Consider the following 18,012-nt stretch of genomic DNA (forward strand, 5'->3'; position numbering starts at 1 on the left):
AAAACAAGTCAAAGGCTCTTTTGTTATCACTTCGCACATGTGCTGAGAAAGTGTAAAATAAAGAGCACAGTGACGGCATTTTCAGCGAACTTGTGTATGTGTGCTTACTTACATAAGGTGCAAGCAGAATAAAAATCAGATTGGGCCCCCCGCTAAGGAGCCCTCATGATTTTTGTAACTCAGCCTTGTCAAGCATAGTCCTATTTAGGCCTTTATAATTTTACAATTAGAGAAGATAGTTGCAGTTCTACTACTAATTCCATACAAGCCAAACAAAGGTCTGGTTGTTTGGAATGAAAGCGTGACAAAACACAGATACCCTCCAGCTCCCGCTGGGGTTCAGTGTGGATTTCTCCCATCACTTACACAACCTTTGCAGTTAGACCAGTGCCCACCCCTCTTTTTAACCTGGTTGGTGATGCTAATTATTGGACCAGATCAGGAAAATCAAACCATTTGAAGAGAAGCCTCCCGAGCTGCATTCTTCAAGCCCAGCCATGTCGCCTGTCCCCTCCTTTTCACAAGCACAGGCGACTGCTGAGCCAACGGGAATAAACAGTATCGCTCACAGCGTGAAGAATTGGGCTGCTCAGCTCCTTTACTGGCGCAAGGTGGGTGTGAGAGGTGCCAGAGCAGGTGGGAATGTGGCCCCAGCCCCTAGGAGCTCATTTCCCTTCGCTTAACGTCGCTTCTATTGCAGAATTGCACCCACCATCTCCCCACGGCAGGTGGATTTCAACACCAAGTTAACACAGACATTGTAAGTAAATAGTAAAGCCTTTATTCTTGTTAAGAACAGCATTTTGAAAATAAAACATTTGCCCATGCTTTACAACCTTTGTAGTTTTGTATACTTATGTACAGTCATCGTGGTACACATTGATTGTCTTGAAAATCCTTTAAAGATGTACTTAATACGATACCAGTATGCAACAATCAGCGGGGAAAAAAGGGTATGTTATAAAACACGCATTAATACATTTAATAAATATATATTATCTGTGAAAAATGAGCTTTAGTGCTCATCAATTAATAAAAAGCACCTGCTTTGTAATCCTGTCAGTTGGTAGCATAATCCAATCCTTTTATTATAAAAGCTACAGTGCTCCCTTTTGCATGGCCTTTGGTTAGACCCAAGGCATCAAGCTCGAACGAAGCCAACCAAAAAACCAGAAATGTCTAGTTCTATAGTATTTCATGTACCTTGTGTATAGGAACAGCTGTATGTATTGAGTGTTCTCCTGAAGATGCTACATATTTCCTGGCAAGTGCCAAACACCTTCAACTCACCCGCGAGCAGGACAGGACCTGTGAAGTATGGCTTTGACCTTTATTCCAGCCATTCATCAAAAGGCAGTTATTATAAATCTTGGCTTGGTAGGAGTTTTTTTCAGATGCTTTATGATTTCATTTTTTGGTGTGGGAACACCATGAGCACATAACTGTCAAGGGACAACATAGTAGCTTTTATAGTATAAAAGCTAATTAGAATGAACTGAACTGTGAAAAGCTTGTGCTTGCTTATGCTGTTCACAGATGCTCTGCGTTCTAGGTAACTTTATAAAAGGCAAAAGTAAACAATTTGTTTACTGCAACAAAAATATAAGTTAACATAAGGGTGCCTTTCTTCAATTCCAGTCTTATTTGGGGCATTTTACATCACAGATTAGTGACTTACCAAAAAAAAAGTTGCTTATTACTAATTGTATCAAGCTGGAAAATAAAGACCCTCCTAATCTATTGCCAACACCTTCACCACCACAAACTAAACCCAATCCTGCTGATGGTTTAAATTTTGGAACAACCCAATGAGACCAGTTTGTAGGATCTACCTATAGCTTTGCATATACAAATTCCAAACAACTTCATCAGGATTGGGAACTCTATTTATCAATTCAGTCACATCTAGAAGAATAAAATAATGTTTCTTAACTATATCTTGTACAGATTTTGTCCAAGGTCTGTAGAATGTGTATCAGAATTCATAAATCTTGGTTGTAGCATGATAAACTTTTTAAGAGAAAGCCGTCCTGCCATTTATGCCATGGTCATCTTATATGTTTTTACAATGCAGTTTTGGAGGTTTGGGTTTGTTTTAATTCTTTTTTTAAAAGCAAAATTCTGCAGGCAAAGGGATGGTAATAGGTTTGTATTGTTCCAAATGATGCACCTTCTGGGTAACTATCATTATCTTAAATACTACCTTATTTGATCAAAGCTTTGCTTCGAGCGAGCAAAATGTATTTCTAAATGGCTGGATAGCATGCAATATCCATCCCTACCCTACCCGCTTACCTACAGCATCAAATCAGCAACCCGGAAATGAGCACGTGCTCCCTTTGCCTCGAGAGAGGAGGGCAGCGGGACGCTCCTTTGCTCATGCATGACACCCAAACCTCGCCTCGGGAACAGAAGGGCTTTCAAAGAAAACCCCATAAGATGATCATGGCAAGAATGGCCGTATATATTTTTTCCATATATATATATATATATTTATATATATATACACATATATACCTCTGTGCAACACTTCAGGACTGCTCTTGCAGCCTGTACCTGTCTGTAGACCTACGGGTGTCAGTGGGAGCAAAGTCCGCAGGACGAGGTTCCTAATTCAGTAGAAATGGAGGTACGTGAAAAATCAGGAAGACTCTTGAAAAATAAAAAGCTTGTCTTTCTTTTGCATTATACAGCAAGTAACTTCTTTCTGTGAAGCTACTAAGCTATTCAGTTATTTGTATGCTATATTTTTTTTAGTCTGAAAATATATATTTTTATTACAGCATATGTAAAGTTTAATTGTTATACGTCTCCTATGGCCACAAGTAAAAACTATTAGCTCTTAGTATAGAAGAAAGCTATGATTAACACTGGCCAAACAGTGAGGATACAATGATGTTTTCAATGTCCGATATGTATTAAATGTTAAATAAAGGAATGATTGCTTAAACATAACGAAAAACCATGGCACAAACAATGGGCAATGGGAACCTTTTAAATAACCTGGAGAAAACAAAGATAAAAAGCTTTGTATCAGCTCAAAACAAAGGAGAGGAGGGGCAGGAATAGGCAAGAAACCACCTGAAAGAAAAGCCAAACCCAACAACAAACCAGCTCCAGCACGGAGATTCTCCCGGCCCGGCACTCCAACGCACGCCCGCACCAACACGCACCCGCACCGACACGCACGCCCGCACCGACACGCACGCCCGCACCGACACGCACCCGCACCGACACGCACCCGCACCAGGCCAGGGGACCGCGGTGGGACCAGGGCTGGGACTGCGACGTGCCCACCTGTCTGCTGTGCCTCTCCTGGGGTGGTCAGCACCATCCCACCCACCTTCGCCCCCATCGCAACCAGCAAACCCCAGTCCCGGCTCTCGCCAGCTCCGGCTGTGCAGAGAACGTCCCTGCAAAGCTTCGCTGCGGATGCGAGCGGCTCTTTGCTCGCCCCGGGGAGGCCGGAGACCCGGGACAGCGGCCTCTGCGCTGGGCCTGCGCTTGTCCCTCTGTCCCAGGGAGCGCCACAACGCGCGTGAAGCACGCGGAGACCTTTCATCCCTCCAGAACTGCATCTCCTGCACCAGCTTTTGCAAGAGGAGAGCATCAGCCTACAGTGTAATGGGATTTTAGTTGCCACAGAGTGACAGTGCTTGGCCACACATGGCTGTACAGTATGGCTCAATAATGAAGCAAACAAGGTACTTTGCGTGATGTTTGAAATGAAGGGAAAAGGAGCAGAATGGAAGGAAATCCCGCATGGTTTCACACCATAGTGGCAATTTCTCGTGGCAACGTGAAGTAGGTTTAGGTGAGAGGAGGGTATTTTGCAAGCAACTGGCAACCAACATAAACAGCCTCACCTTGCACACTTAGTTACAGACAAGGGAATATCTGACATTTCAGAATACAACATTCCCCCCTTCCAATTTAAGGTGTGCCTACTTCTATTTTAAATTCGATTCAGCTTCGGTTGTACAATTTTGGTTTTGCAATTATCAGTTCGGTGGTGTTCACATTGAGACAAAATCCTCTGTAGGATTTCGAAAGCTCCTGGATGTTTTGTTGCTTTGTTCTGGTACTGTCCCGATTCCTCCCTCACAGACACACTGCCAGGGAACAACAGCTGCAACAAGGATTCTGCTTCCCTACAGCCTCTCACCAGAGGTGTCGTCCGGTGTAACTTGGCGGAGCGGTTGGTATCTGGAAATAAGGACAATAAACCCGTAACTGAGAGATCTAGTCTGTTCGGAAATCAGTGTTATCACGCTACACATACACGACAGCTTTCCAGACAGTAATTCCAGAGCAAAGTCATACAGAGAAACTCATCTTTCACCCACACAGTACATTGACCTCTCCGTAAAAAGCACGATGACACATCTATCTCCCATTTTACTACCTGATGTTCTGCATTAAGCTTTGCGTCCACCTCAAAACCAAGCCAAACAAACTCTCTAGCATCTCATCCTTAAACTGCCTGTTCCCTGAGCTGCATATTCTGGTATCAGCAAACACAGGCATAAATCGCAACCTCAGAGGATGTTATTCATTATGGACAGCAAAGCACAAGCCTTTTCATTTCATTCAAGTTATTGATTTCCCACTGTCTAACCCAGGCAGCAGAATCCTTGTATTCAGTCCCTCTTGTTCACTGAAATCAACCAAAATGTTGTAGATTTAAAACCAGAATGAGCCCTGTAATCAGCTCACGTTACTGGGTTTTAAATGTAGAGGTTGAGTTATGGAATCAGCTCATGATTCAAAACAAAGGAAACCCAACTCTGGCTCATGTTTTAAGCAGCATGTATATGCATGAGAAATATGGGGATGAAAACTCTTTTCCAGCAGTACGCCTGCTATATGAAATGTCTTCAAGTGCAAAATGCACAGCATGTGAGAAACACTTAGAAAGCCTGTTTGGCAGCAGATCACCAAGCCATTCTTGTAACAACCAGGCTGTGGAGAAAACGGCTCTATCAAAGAACGGCATGCGAAACTATTGTCTAAGAGAGAAAAATCAATGCTATTAACATTAAAATATCCTATATCCCTCTTCTAAGAATGCCTTTCCCAGAGACATACACATTTGTTACTTACAAAGAATTACATACATTTCAAAAGAAAATGGAAGATATGTGAGAGACGACCACTACCTGCAATGATGATTCTTATTTAAAGTTATGTATGGGCCTGTACATATTTGTGCAACTCACAACTTGGAAAAAAATCGGGTTAGAAATTGCGTCGCTTCAGTTATGTTAAATACCTTAACACAAATTTAATTTGAAAGGGCCATTGAATATGTCGTCTCACCAAAGAACTCGGTTCACTGAAGCTACGCTGCAAAATGTCAACAGCCAAGAAAAGAAACGCAAAATGCTTTGTAATCACATCTTTTCTACAGGGAAGGGAAGCATTACATGCATACTTGCTGCCCAAGTTTTCATTTATAGCTTTTTCCCCTGTTGTGAATAAGCTAAAGGCAGGTTTTTCAATTAGCGGTGCTTATATATCAACACAGACTTTGTTTGCACGTCAAACGATCACAGTTTGATACTTACAGTCCCACCATTCAGCACAACTGCCATCTCAGTGGGCTGATAGACGTTGCTTCGGAAAGGAGCGCTGGGGCGGCTTCCCAAACTGCCGTTCCGGAATCCCGCCGTCCGGAGCGCTGCGTTCGGAAACAGACACGGTCCTCAGCAACGCCAGTAACCTCCGCACCCCCCCAGGGCACCCAAGCAGCTCCCTTCCCACTCAGCCGCTGAGACCACCCGCTCTAACGTCCCTGCTGCCATCCCGCTTTTCCCGTTGCTTTTGGGCGGCTGTTCTTACACAGCTGGGGAGGGATCTCGGAAGAATCAGTTTTACATCAAATTAACTGTTTCCTGTGGAATGGGACCAAATCTTTGAGGTTTGCTTAGTCTCATTTCAATAGGAGCTCAATGTCTTCAATCAGCGAGCCTTCAATGGATCTTGTGCAATGTGTTTTGGAAAGTGCTTACTGTAATGGTCTGGGTACTGTGGGGTTAAGTAAAATGATATTACATTTTGCTCGTTATCAAGGGGTTAAGTAAAATGATATTACATTTTGCTCCCTATCAAGGGGTTAAGTAAAATGATATTACATTTTGCTTCCTATCAAGGGGTTAAGTAAAATGATATTATATTTTGCTCCCTATCAAGGGGTTACGTAAAATGATATTACATTTTGCTTCCTATCAAGGGGTTAAGTAAAATGATATTACATTTTGCTCCCTATCAAGCTCAGAGCACAAAGATCCAACCCATCGCTGGAGCCAGCAAGCATGCTCACACCCCCCGAGCATGACTTCAGCATGACCAGTGGATAAGGATTTTCCAGATGTTTCAGATTATATTTACTCTGAGAAACTAGAAACATGAAGTAAATATTGCTTTTGGATGGCTTAAACATAGCAAATGACTCAAGCAAAAGAGATACTGATTGCCCTTCTAAGTGTTTATACCAGAAATGCATCGGTCTCTCCGTTAGTTTTAGCGCAAGTTTGGATTCAAGGTGTATATTCTGAACATGAGATACATATAGTTAGGGATATACTTGTTTCTCTCTAAACCAGTGCGGGGATTGGCACAAACTCTCTCTTCACTTTCTGGGTAAATAATGGCCCCACTGATCTCCGCCGTGGCCGCGGAACAGAGCCCGTTTATCCCCGCGCCGCTTCCAGCGGGCGCCGCTCATCCCTGAGCCGGGAAACACACACACAGCCAGTCCGGGCACCTGCGGCAGCAATTCCTCTTCCATTGAGTCCAAATTACAATTCTGTGCTCTGGCCGGAATCGTGAATGAGCTGAAGTTTATAAGAACCTGAGCACAGAGTCGGACGAAGCCAGGATTTAAAATCGTTGTGCTGTGTGGAATGAGGCTGAAATGGATGCTGCTGCTCCTCTCCCGGAGCCGCGCACGGACATGAATAACGGTGCTGATTTAGTACAGAAATTAGAAATCCAGCCCCACAAATGCTCACCCATTGTCCTCAGATACACACAGACCCTCACTTGCTCTGTATTTTAAATTAGGTGTTTTTGAGGAAGACCCGGCGAGCAAAAGATGAAAATGTCTAAACTAGAATGATGTATTTTGCATATTATATTTAAGCATCTGAGGGTCAATAGCATTCTTTCTTTGTAGTTTGGCTTCTTATTGTGTGTTAAACACAAAGGATTGCACTGGTATTTGCTGGTACACGTAAAGAAAAGAAATCTCTCTGTAAGGCTATGCTTTACTAACGTCTTTACCAGAAACAGGTGTGACAATAACTTCTAAGTAGATATTTCAACTTATCTCTCATATGAATATTAAAATCCCAGCTTAGAGTGTTGTTTAAATGATGTTTCAATAACAGACTTGAAAACAGTTTGCTTTATTAATGCTTAATGATAATTGCTGGAATTGAACAGCTCTTGTTGTTCTGTGTAACTTGGAGCTACATTTTGCTAAGAAAGAAACTAGGAGAACATACGCTTGTTTGAACCTATAATTTAAAGGTTGTTCAGATTCTTAAAATGCTGATTAGAATCTTTAAAAAAAAGAAAAACAAAAGAGCAAAATTACTAAATTACTTTATACAACTATTAATAGAAATAACAAGAATTAATGGAAAATGTTTTCTATTGTAGGCTGACTACTTACTAAAACCAATATTACAGTCGAGGATCTAAGAGGTGTTTTCTGGTTATCATGTCTTCCAAAATGTTACAACTAGCAGCCCTTACATTCTTAAACATCATTCTTAAGTATACGTTGAGAAAGCACCCTTTGTTTAATTTCTAGACCCTTAGTGATGAATTCTTGGCTTGAGGTTAATTAAGTGAATAGAAGAAGAGAACATTCTCTACATACCTGCGGAGAGCCAATTGCTAATGGCTTCCAGGTGCCCGGCCACTGACAGCCATCAGTGCACTGATCTGACTTCAATTAATGCTTCAGGAGCCACAATATGCAACATGAATATTATTACCTGTATTTACGCTAAGTCTCTACCATACTAGCAAGTTTTGAATCCAAACCCTGCTGTCATACGTGTGTACTTAAGAACAGCTGCAAAGGAGTAATTAATCAGTTTTAATTTATTAAAAATGTATGTGTCCTTCTCCCACATGCCATAGGAAAAAATAATTCATAATAATGGCATGCATTTATAAAGAGAAATACTAATAAGGGCATCAGATAAGAAAATCTATTTTGTGTTGTACTGCATAAGACTCAGAGATTAAAACAGAACATAAATTGTGCTATAATACACACTAAAATGATTGTATAGCTATGTCTACCCACTTCACTAAAAACTTAATTACGGAATGATTAGAACAAAAAGGAGCTTCCAGTTCTTTCTTAAAATATATGTGGGAATGGCGATAATACACAGTGAAAGATCCAATTTTGTTCTTGGATCTGCCTTTGTCAGAAACAAGCTCCACTGAAGCCACTGCAGTTACCTTACTATGGAATTAATTTAATGGGGATGGAGGACACGGTGGAATATTAGTAATAAACAACCTTTCTTTTATCCATGTGATTTTTATGTTTGTTTTACACTACCCTTGGTAGTACACCCACAGAATTAACTCCTTTCTGCTCAAAGCTTCCATACCAGAAGGAGACCTTTCCAGTTCCTGCTAAAACAGAGGAAAAACGCCTTCCCGAGCCAACCAGTGCCAAGCAGGAGTGCTGGTTCCCTCCTTGTCTGCTCCATGGCCAGAGCAAACACCAAACCCAGGGAAACCAGAGACATCAGGAACATGAAGTGCCTGGATAACACGTCCCAAGGCTTCACAGAACCCCAGAGTGTCAGGGGTTGGAAGGGACCTGGAAAGCTCATCCAGTGCAATCCCCCCATGGAGCAGGAACACCCAGATGAGGTTACACAGGAAGGTGTCCAGGCGGGTTGCAATGTCTGCACAGAAGGAGACTCCACAACCTCCCTGGGCAGCCTGGGCCAGGCTCTGACACCCTCACCGGGAACAAGTTTCTTCTCATATTCCAGTGGAACCTCCTGTGTTCCAGTTTGCACCCATTGCCCCTTGTCCTGTCACTGGTTGTCACCCAGAAGAGCCTGGCTCCATCCTCCTGACACTCCCCCTTTCCATATTGACCCCCAGGAATGAGTCCCCCCTCAGTCTCCTCTTGTCCAGCTCCAGAGCCCCAGCTCCCTCAGCCTTTCCTCACACGGGAGATGCTCCACTCCCTGCAGCATCTTGGTGGCTGCGCTGGACTCTCTCCAGCAGTTCCCTGTCCTGCTGGAACTGAGGGGCCACAACTGGACACAATATTCCAGGTGTGGTCTCCCCAGGGCAGAGCAGAGGGGCAGGAGAACCTCTCTGACCTACTGACCACCCCCTTCTAACCCACCCCAGGTCCCATTGGCTTCCTGGCCACAAGGGCCCAGTGCTGGCTCATGGTCACCCTGCTGTCCCCAGGACCCCCAGGTCCCTTTCCCCTACACTGCTCTCCAACAGCTCGTTCCCCAACTTCTCCTGGGGGGCTTCTCCCGGGGCAGTGCCACAGCCAGGTGCCACCACTGCTGGGGACACCAAAGTCCTCAGCTCCAGTGAGTAAAAAGCAGCATGACCAGCACCGCAATCCTGCCCAGCCCACGCTGCAGAAACCTGCAGGCCAGGGTTCCCCACAGAAGCATCCTGGGCACCGTAACACAGGTTAAACACTCAGCACTGGTTTAGAGCCCTCAAGCAACCAGTTGTTGCTGGTCCGTTCTTGAATCACTCGAGAACATTCTCATTGAAAACCGTAACAACGTGTCATCGCAGGTAGATCCGCATCACCCAGCAGCTGCCACATGGAAAGGGCCCGTCCCTGACCCTGCGTGCACACTCGCTTCAGACGTTAAACCTTCAGGACAAAGACCGTCCTTGAACTTGTCCAGACACCACTTTGCATTATTTACTGTCAAAAAGTGGCACTAAACCCCATTTTAATGGAAATATAGTCAATAATTATTTTGTGGCTCAAGAGGCTGAGTTTTGTAACAAAGAGCACTTGTGGGGTTTTTTTTGATTTTTTAAAATATTTCTTATTAAATATTGTTAACTGACAATGACAAAAATGTCATTTAAACTATTTTTAAAATAAAGGCTTTTTTTTTTTTTTCCACAGTGAATTTTTTGGCTTTCAGTGTTGGCTTCGCATTTGAAATTGTTTGTGAAAAAACCAACATGCAGAAGAACCTTTTTAACCAAACACAAGTATTTTTCTGCATTGCATTTTGTTCACCTTTTTTCCCCCAATTAGGTGATATCTTAATGAAAACTGTCAAAGGGAACACTACCAGAAGGTCATTTGCAATGACCCTTGTTTTGAACACCTGACAAACGTCTCATACAGACGGTTTTCTTGGCTACTACAGAAAAATATAGTCCTCTATATGAATTCTTACCTGCATTATGTTCATCCATTGAAAAGCCTTTATTTTCCATGTAACTGCGAGGAAGCTGTATATCCTCCTCGAAAGCAGTTTCACGCATCCGTGGCTGTGAAGTGTCGAAATAATTGGGAGCGTTTTCCTGCGGTGATGGAAGGATGGTGCAGTGCACCTCCGGGATGGCGTGAAAAATAACAAACACCCAGCCACTGGACACCAGTGCAATAGCCAGAGTGGGATCCCTCCATTTGTCTCTTCGCTTTAGTGCAGCGTTACCAAAGAGGTACATAGTCATCCAGGCTACCCAGATCAGGATGGAGAAAAGAAGTGTTATAATAAGGCATACTCCATTTTTCTTCCATTTCTTAAACTTTCCACAGAGAGTGAAAAGAGAAAATCCCATTGTAAATACCATCAGGAACATAACGTAAATCAAAGCCATCGCAAAATCCATCGGTTCGTAGCTGCAAGCCAACTTGTTATCTCTGACGACTGTCAGGATTAACCACTCGGTGGCAATAATGACCTGAACGAGCATCAGGCAGATTGCCACCCCAGCCAGATGCCAGCCCGAGGGACTCTTCCCATGTCGAACGAGTCTGCGGAGTCTCCAGGCTTGAGCCAGCAAGCACGAGAAGCACAAAGCAAAGATAACTCCCCACAGAAACCTCCGGGTCGAGCACACCGCTTCATCTTCTTGAATGATGAACGCGAACGTCAGCCCAAACAGTCCCAGCGTCCCCAGGAGGAACAAGAAGTGCGTTCCCAGGGGACTCTTCTTCTCCTTCTCCTTGATGAAGGGCAGCCTCACCAGCAGGATCAGCATGAGCAGCAGCGTGGTCAGCACGCCCGCCCCGGCCACCGCCTCCACCACGATGCCCCAGACGGCGTCCAGGTCGCACAGGGGCACATACTGCGGGAGCAGGTCCAGCCCGCAGCCCCGCGACGTGCTCGAGTTCTCGGAAGAGCCGTAGCTGATCACCAGGAGGAGGAAGAAAACGATGGCTGGGTAGGTTTTCATTTTTTCTGTCTGAGACAACAAAACATTGGTTTGTTTAGCTCCAGCTCCCTTTGGAGTGTTTCACAGCGGCTTGTTCCACCAGCCCACAGCCCCTGGGTTTGCAGCCCACCCGCTGCCCTCCCCAAAAGCTGTTCTCGCCCGTTGGACTTGCAATGCAAACTGGCTCATTTCTGTGTCACACAGAACCCCAGAATGTCAGGGATGGAAGGGACCTGGAAAGCTCGTCCAGTCCAATCCCCCCGCCGGAGCAGGAACACTCATTGAAAACAATGGTTCCAAACACTGCCCGTGCAAGTACCCTAAAACAAAACCAGAAGAAATTACGTATCCTGTTGCAAAATAATAGATTATCTACAGTACTTTATCATTCAAATTCAGGTGCTTAAAGTATGTGTAAATTGCAGTGGGCCTGATGCAAGCATATCAGAATTAGATTATTCCACAGCCTTGCTCCTTTTACTAGAATAAAGGCAGAGTCAAAACCACTTTTTTTTTTTTTTTTAGATAGAGCAGTCCCAGGAAAATAAACATTGTGCTTTTTAAAAAATAAAGGAATATCTTGTTTTCATGTTCACAGTCAATAGACAGTTATAGTATTCACCCCCTTCCAAAGTCTGGGTATTAGATATCATTTACAAATGCGAACAGTTGGCTAGAGAAATCCCATATTCTGTGACAACGGTGCAAACACACAGTGTCATCAATCAACTAATCAGAAATGAATGACCCATTGTGTTTCTTCGCAAGTCTAAAGCCATTCAAAGGAGACAAACAACAAAACCCAGAACCCGGTAAACTCTCCAGGAGCACAACACATCCCACTGGACCATCAGGACCAAAAGCTGGGAAGAATCCCAACCTAAGTTTTGCAAAGAACGCAGGTTAGGTGCTTTAAAAAGACAGACTTTATGGCATTCGCTTGTATTACGTAAAGCAGGGCAAGGGAGGTTGTTGAAATTGTTTCCTTCAAACGAGGAGTCGGACGCAGCGAGAGCCGCCTGTGAGGGCAGCAAACACCACGCGTACCGGACATGAAACCTGATGCTGTTAACCTTCAGTGGCACGAAATGTCCAGAGTAAGGCTCCCATTCGTGTGGTGTGACTGTCCGGAAGAAAAGCACCATATAAAGAGGCAATAATGTCAGTCACAGAGCTCATGTGACGTGTTGAAGGTATAAAGTGAGAAGCAGAGAAACTATGGGTAACTCTTCTGTAAGTTTGACAAACAGCCCTAAATGATTACCCAGCTAAGGATATTACGAGAAATGCATTTAGTGAAAACATCAAGAAGTTTAATGAGAGTTGAAAAAGGTTTAGAGCAAGGGTGCCCTGTTGTTGCATTGACTGTTATCAGTTGTGACCAATACAAAAACTATTTAGCTAGACAGTCTGAAGCAGCACAGAATCTGTTACAGCTGAGAACTATGGGGTTTACAAGCCGTGTAATAATCGAAGCTCAATCTTGAGGATCTCAATCCTCAAACTAACGTCTTTCTACCCTTTCACTGAGCAATGACTCGTCCCCATTTTTGGCCTCTGCCAGGAGACAGACGATGGAAATGATGCTGTTTCCTATCAGAGGCACCAAGACAGCAAACGTGCTAATATAAATGTGTAATGACTTTATGGTCTTCTTTCATACAAGAGACAAAACCAGCTTAAAACAGACCTTCATCTCAGAAGCGGAAGGTGTGACAAATAATGCGATCAGGGACAGGACAAACAGGAAAAGGGAAATCGATGATCTTTGCCTGCCCCAGAAATTACAGTATCCTTGCGCTGTTGAAAGGGCTACAATGTTCTAACGATGCCATGACCTGCAGCTCATGACTAATGATTCTATTTTCCTACCTAGCTGTAATTTTCTTTCTGGTGAATTGGTAACATATTTACTCGTTTATATCTGATTTGTACAACAGGTTTCTCAATGCCTCTGTCACAATGCTCACATTAAAAACACTGACTTTACAGATAGAAAACTAATCATCAGCGAAACATACTCTTTTTTGTATTGAATATGGTTACGCTCAATAAATCTCCTTGCCTCATGAGTACCTAATTGACTAGAACGAAACATTCTGATGGTAATTTTGCCATTCTTTCTATGCACAGGCAGTTCCTACTTCAACTTCCAGCTTCCACATTTACTGTTTAGAATATGGAAAATGTCCTAAGAAGTGTGAAATGGTCAGTGCCTGCTGATGCCAAGGGAGGAAATCCACTGGGATCTACCACGGCAACGCTGCAAACCACTGGTACCAACTTCAAAAGGCCATGTGGAAAATCACTCAAAATTCATCCTACATGTCTCCTCCCAAACTGGAAACACTCAACAGCCCTCAAGTGAGGATCATGTTAATTTTCCACTATCCTAGCACTTAAAAATTATGATATGCCTGTACTAAACTGCCTTCAGTAGCAGCTTTGTTTAGGCGCTACTCTCTCGGGTGGTTGATGAATTCACTGCAAGTCTCTCCAGGTCTAAGATATTCTTCCAGTTTTCTGGTTACTTTATTCATGTCATGTAACCCTCATGTGATTGAGCTATTCTAGGCCAGTCTGTTTCCATGGCGATGGTGCTGCATGGGTAAGCAGTCATGTTGTCAGCCCATCATTTATTTCCTCTTCCTATTTGGAAGTGTCTGGGGGGGACACGGTAAGGGAGGGTCAATTAATTTTGAGTATTTCCCCCTCCATGAAGTAGCTCCTTTTGGAATAGGGAATTGAGCTGTGGCAAACTCTATTGAGAATTCAGACAAAACATATATTCAGAAATGCTGAGATGTTCAACTAAGAGGCATTTTCCCAAGTTACTTCCATTTGTGGAATGACTTTTGGGACAGGTGATGGAAATAAAGAGTGGTTCTCTTAGAAAGCTCCCTGCTAGCTACAGTATTGACCAAGGAATGTCCAGGGCTGCCGACAGGTATTCGTGGTGTGAATTGTATTTCCACCAAAGGTCAGGAAGACTGGCTGAAGCTTGCAAGCTGGAAATCCCCAAAGAACGAATCTCCTCCTCACTGCTGTTATCAACATAACCTGCTTACTATGTGTTTCTGCCCGACTAGGTAAAAACTGGCAACATGAATGGTCAACCCCCATGACAGTACCAGCGCAAACCCTTCCTGAGCTCAGACAGCTGCACGGACAGGGACGATGCTTCACAACACCCCGGTTTGGCCAGGGAACCCCACAGCTTTAGCTGAAACCGCAGGTTCGATAAATTTAAGAGAAAGTACAAAGTCTTTTTGTCAGAAAAATTGCTCTGGAAAAGTGTATCAATATGGGGGTTTTAACTAAAAGCCTGTGCTGTGGTAGAATGGCAGAGTCCTGTGTCTCTCGAGATTCTGTAGTAAAATGTTCTATCTGCACATTATCCCCTAAATAAGTAGCTGTAGAGGAATAGTATTGTTACCTCTCTGTGTCTAGATTAGCTCTGAGCAAAGTTATGCAACCTCACAGTAGTAACAATAACACCGTTTGACTGGCACTTCACTTCTACTATTACCCAAGAGCTACAGCAATAGGAAAATAGAAATGTCACAGAAACATTCCAGCACGGATATAGTGAGCAGCTCTGATACAGCCCCGCATGGCTGAATGGAACTGTTCATACAGAACAAAATCAACTTGAGATTTATTTAACTTTTATTTTGTTCCCAGATCCCCCTCCAAAATTATATTTCATTGCAAATAGTTAAGCCAACGTACCCTAACGCAGAGCAATCACGAACACTTAAAATGAATCAATAAGCCTTAGACATTTCAGGCAAAAGCAGGAAACAATTAGAAGGACGGCTTGCAAACCCAGTCCTCAATTTTTAGTCCTCAATTTGCTCTCAGTGACAACAGCAATAACCCCACAGAGTGAAGTCCCCTATGTTATCTGGTGTAGAATCACCACGGCAATGGCAGACACAAAGCTGCACCACTGGGTACGAGGTACAATCACGAACAACTGAGCAGAAACAGATTTCACAGTTCTCATCAAAAAGTTGTCACAGTTAAAAATCAACGAGGCTTGCAATAGCTCAAGTCTGCCAACCAAAGATTGCAAGTATCTCTTACCTGGTCAAAAAGCTACTGCTGTATGCTGCTAGACATTATATGTAAAGGATAAAACTGAAACCACACAACAATTTAAGGTTAGGCTATTCATGGGTGGATGTATTATCTGTTCCCCTTTTTAGCAACCTAATGTTAATCAACTGATACAGGAAGATGCATCCACTCGCAGAGAAGAGAAACAATTTTGTAAATAAAAGCAATAGTAGCACAAATAGTAACCTGCTCTCCCACATGTATGCAAAAGACTGATTCACTGTACAATTTCCAAAAGAAACCCGCCCCCACCATGAAGTGTTGCGGAGAGATGTTAGTGAGTGAGGAATTAATCACAACATGGGATCTCTGCCAGCTCCTTTTGATCAGATCTGAAGAATGAGCTTCAGGACTGATAACAGAGCAGCAACAGCCAAGCCGAGATCAGACTAGTGAAGAGATGTATTTCCAGAATAATAATTAATAGTGCGATTGTGCTTTGTATGCAAAAATACAGCAGTGACTTATACATCCCCTGCATTAGTGTAATACACATCATGCTATGTACAGCCTCGCAGTTACAGAATGCAAGACCCCACTCCAAAAAGGACCTGCAGAAAAAGTAGTTTTCATTCAGAAATGCTTTGCAATGCTAAATATAACATGAAATGACCTTTCTAATTTTTAGGTGCTTACAATTCCCTTCGGTCAGATTCTGACTATAATGCCTGATGTTCATTATACTACTGAGAGCAATCAATGATAGCAATCAATATCTTTCCTTTGCTAATTCTCAGACTGTTTCTGTTCATCACAGCGTCATGACAGATAGGTTTTCTTCACCTGATTTCTACTGATGCAGCAAGAAAACACCTCAACATTGATATTCGCTGCTGGTAAGCGGCACACGTATCACTGACAAATAGATACTCGGCGCTATAGCGATGACAACCAACTTGGGTGTTTAGGTTCAGCACGTAGAAAATCTTGTTAGCCTTGGGATAAACCTTAGGTCAGGAGTAAACAAAGGGTTCACATAACTGCTAAATCCTATCGCTGTTTGGCTTTGGGGAGATGTAATACAGAGACAGGGCTTTTTATTAACTAGACAGAAAACTGCCGGCGCTGCGCAGCTGCTGCGGGCTGCACCGCCCCGGAGCTGCGCACCCCGGCCTGGGGCTCCCACCTCCCACCGGCAGCCGGGGGCCAACAACGGGCTCTTCCCCTCGGCCCGGAGCCCATCGCCGCTGCCCTTGAGCTCCCGCCGCGGAGCGAGCTGGACACCAGCACCAAGGTGCCGGGCTTTGCTGCAACTACCCCCGGAGGAGCGCGGGTGCGGAGCGCAGCAGCCCCCTCCTTGCCGCTGCCTCCCCTCCGGCCTCCCCTTAATCCGCCTCCAACCCCCGCCTCCCCTACCGTGTCTATCCCGCTCCAGCCTCTTTTGTCCCTTTGCTCATTTCTCTCTTCGTGTTTTTTCCAGTCTCTCCCTCCTCCGCCTGGCCCCGCTTTCCTTTCCCGTCCTGCCTCTCAACTCCTCTGCCCTCCTCGCCGCTCTTCCTCCCCTCGTCCCCCGCGGTGCGCAGCCCCCTGCTCCAGCCCCCCCGTCCTGCCCTATATCCCGTCTAATCCCCCTCCCGGAGTCCTACAGCGAGCCTGGTGGCTGCTACGGGCCACGGGCTAATTCTGCGGGCAGCGCACGGAGCAGATCCGGGCGATCGGCTCCATTGTGCCCTCCCGGGGGCAGCCCCGCGGAGCCGGGACCGGGGGTCGACATCCCCCCCCCCCGCTCATTCACTCACCCGCTGGCCGCTGCTGCCGAGGGTGGCGGGGCAGCTCTGTCCTCCACCCGCCGCAAGTCACATCCCGGCCCCGGCGGCGCGGCGGCCCCGCGACGGGGAGCGAGCGCAGCGCCGAGCCCCCCCGCGGCGGATCATGGAGCGCCCGGCCCCGCTGCGGTGCGGTGCGGTGCGGTGCGGTGCGCTGCCCGCCGCGCTCTGCGATCACCGCCGCGCCGCGCTCCGGCCCGGCGGTCAGCGCCCTCCCACCGCCCCGCCCCGCCCCGCTCGGCTCGGCACAGCCGGGCGCGGCACAGCCTGGGGCGGCACGGCACAGCCTGGGGCAGCGCGGCACAGCCCGGCGCGGCACAGCCTGGCGCGGCTCAGCACGGCACGGCACGGCACGGCACGGCTCGGCTCGGCGCGGCTCGGCTCGGCTCGGCACGGCACGGCACGACTCGGCACAGCACGGCACGGCACAGCCTGGCGCCGCTCGGCACGGCTCGGCGCGGCTCGGGACCGCTCAGTGTGGTCGGGTGTATCCCCGGGGGCGGCGCACCCTCGGCACCAGGGGGTCGTGGAAGCGCAGGGCTGCTCTGCACCCCGGGGGAAGGGCGTCCACACGGCAAGGGTGTACGGACACACACATACAGAGCTGCATGTGCCGCGTGGCACGTATACACCTCTATAAGCGTAAACTTGCACAGTCGGACACACGTATGGTCACAGCTCTATGCCTCCTGTGCTGCCC

At 45.7% G+C, this 18,012-nt stretch overlaps 1 protein-coding gene across 2 annotated transcripts; it reads right to left on the minus strand.

Annotated features, from left to right (window-relative positions):
- Positions 1-764: 764 nt before the first annotated feature.
- On the minus strand, positions 765-17,469 carry GPRC5B (G protein-coupled receptor class C group 5 member B). 2 transcript variants are annotated; one of them, XM_082065016.1, is made up of 4 exons: positions 17,286-17,469; positions 10,440-11,450; positions 5,568-5,680; positions 765-4,206 (listed from the first exon to the last, which is right to left on the minus strand). In XM_082065016.1, exons 2-4 carry the CDS (start codon positions 11,443-11,445, stop codon positions 4,162-4,164), a joined length of 1,164 nt encoding a protein of 387 aa, XP_081921142.1. In that variant the 5' UTR covers positions 11,446-11,450; positions 17,286-17,469; the 3' UTR covers positions 765-4,161. The 2 variants fall into 2 exon arrangements, with proteins under 2 accessions (XP_081921142.1, XP_081921141.1); XM_082065015.1 differs by having other exon boundaries at positions 10,440-11,454.
- Between the last annotated feature and the right edge of the window lie 543 nt (positions 17,470-18,012).

Source organism: Streptopelia decaocto, assembly GCF_964273445.1.
Source record: "Streptopelia decaocto genome assembly, chromosome: 13".
In the NCBI taxonomy this organism is placed as follows: Eukaryota; Metazoa; Chordata; class Aves; order Columbiformes; family Columbidae; genus Streptopelia; species Streptopelia decaocto.

Coding starts and splice junctions, on each gene's coding strand:
- GPRC5B (XM_082065016.1), bottom strand. CDS start 11,445: ATGAAAACCTACCCAGCCATCGTTTTCTTCCTCCTCCTGGTGATCAGC. Junction 5,681..10,439: donor AATGGATGAACATAATGCAG/GTAAGAATTCAT, acceptor TTCCGAACGCAG/CGCTCCGGACGGCGGGATTC. Junction 4,207..5,567: donor TTGTGCTGAATGGTGGGACT/GTAAGTATCAAA, acceptor CCTTATTTCCAG/ATACCAACCGCTCCGCCAAG.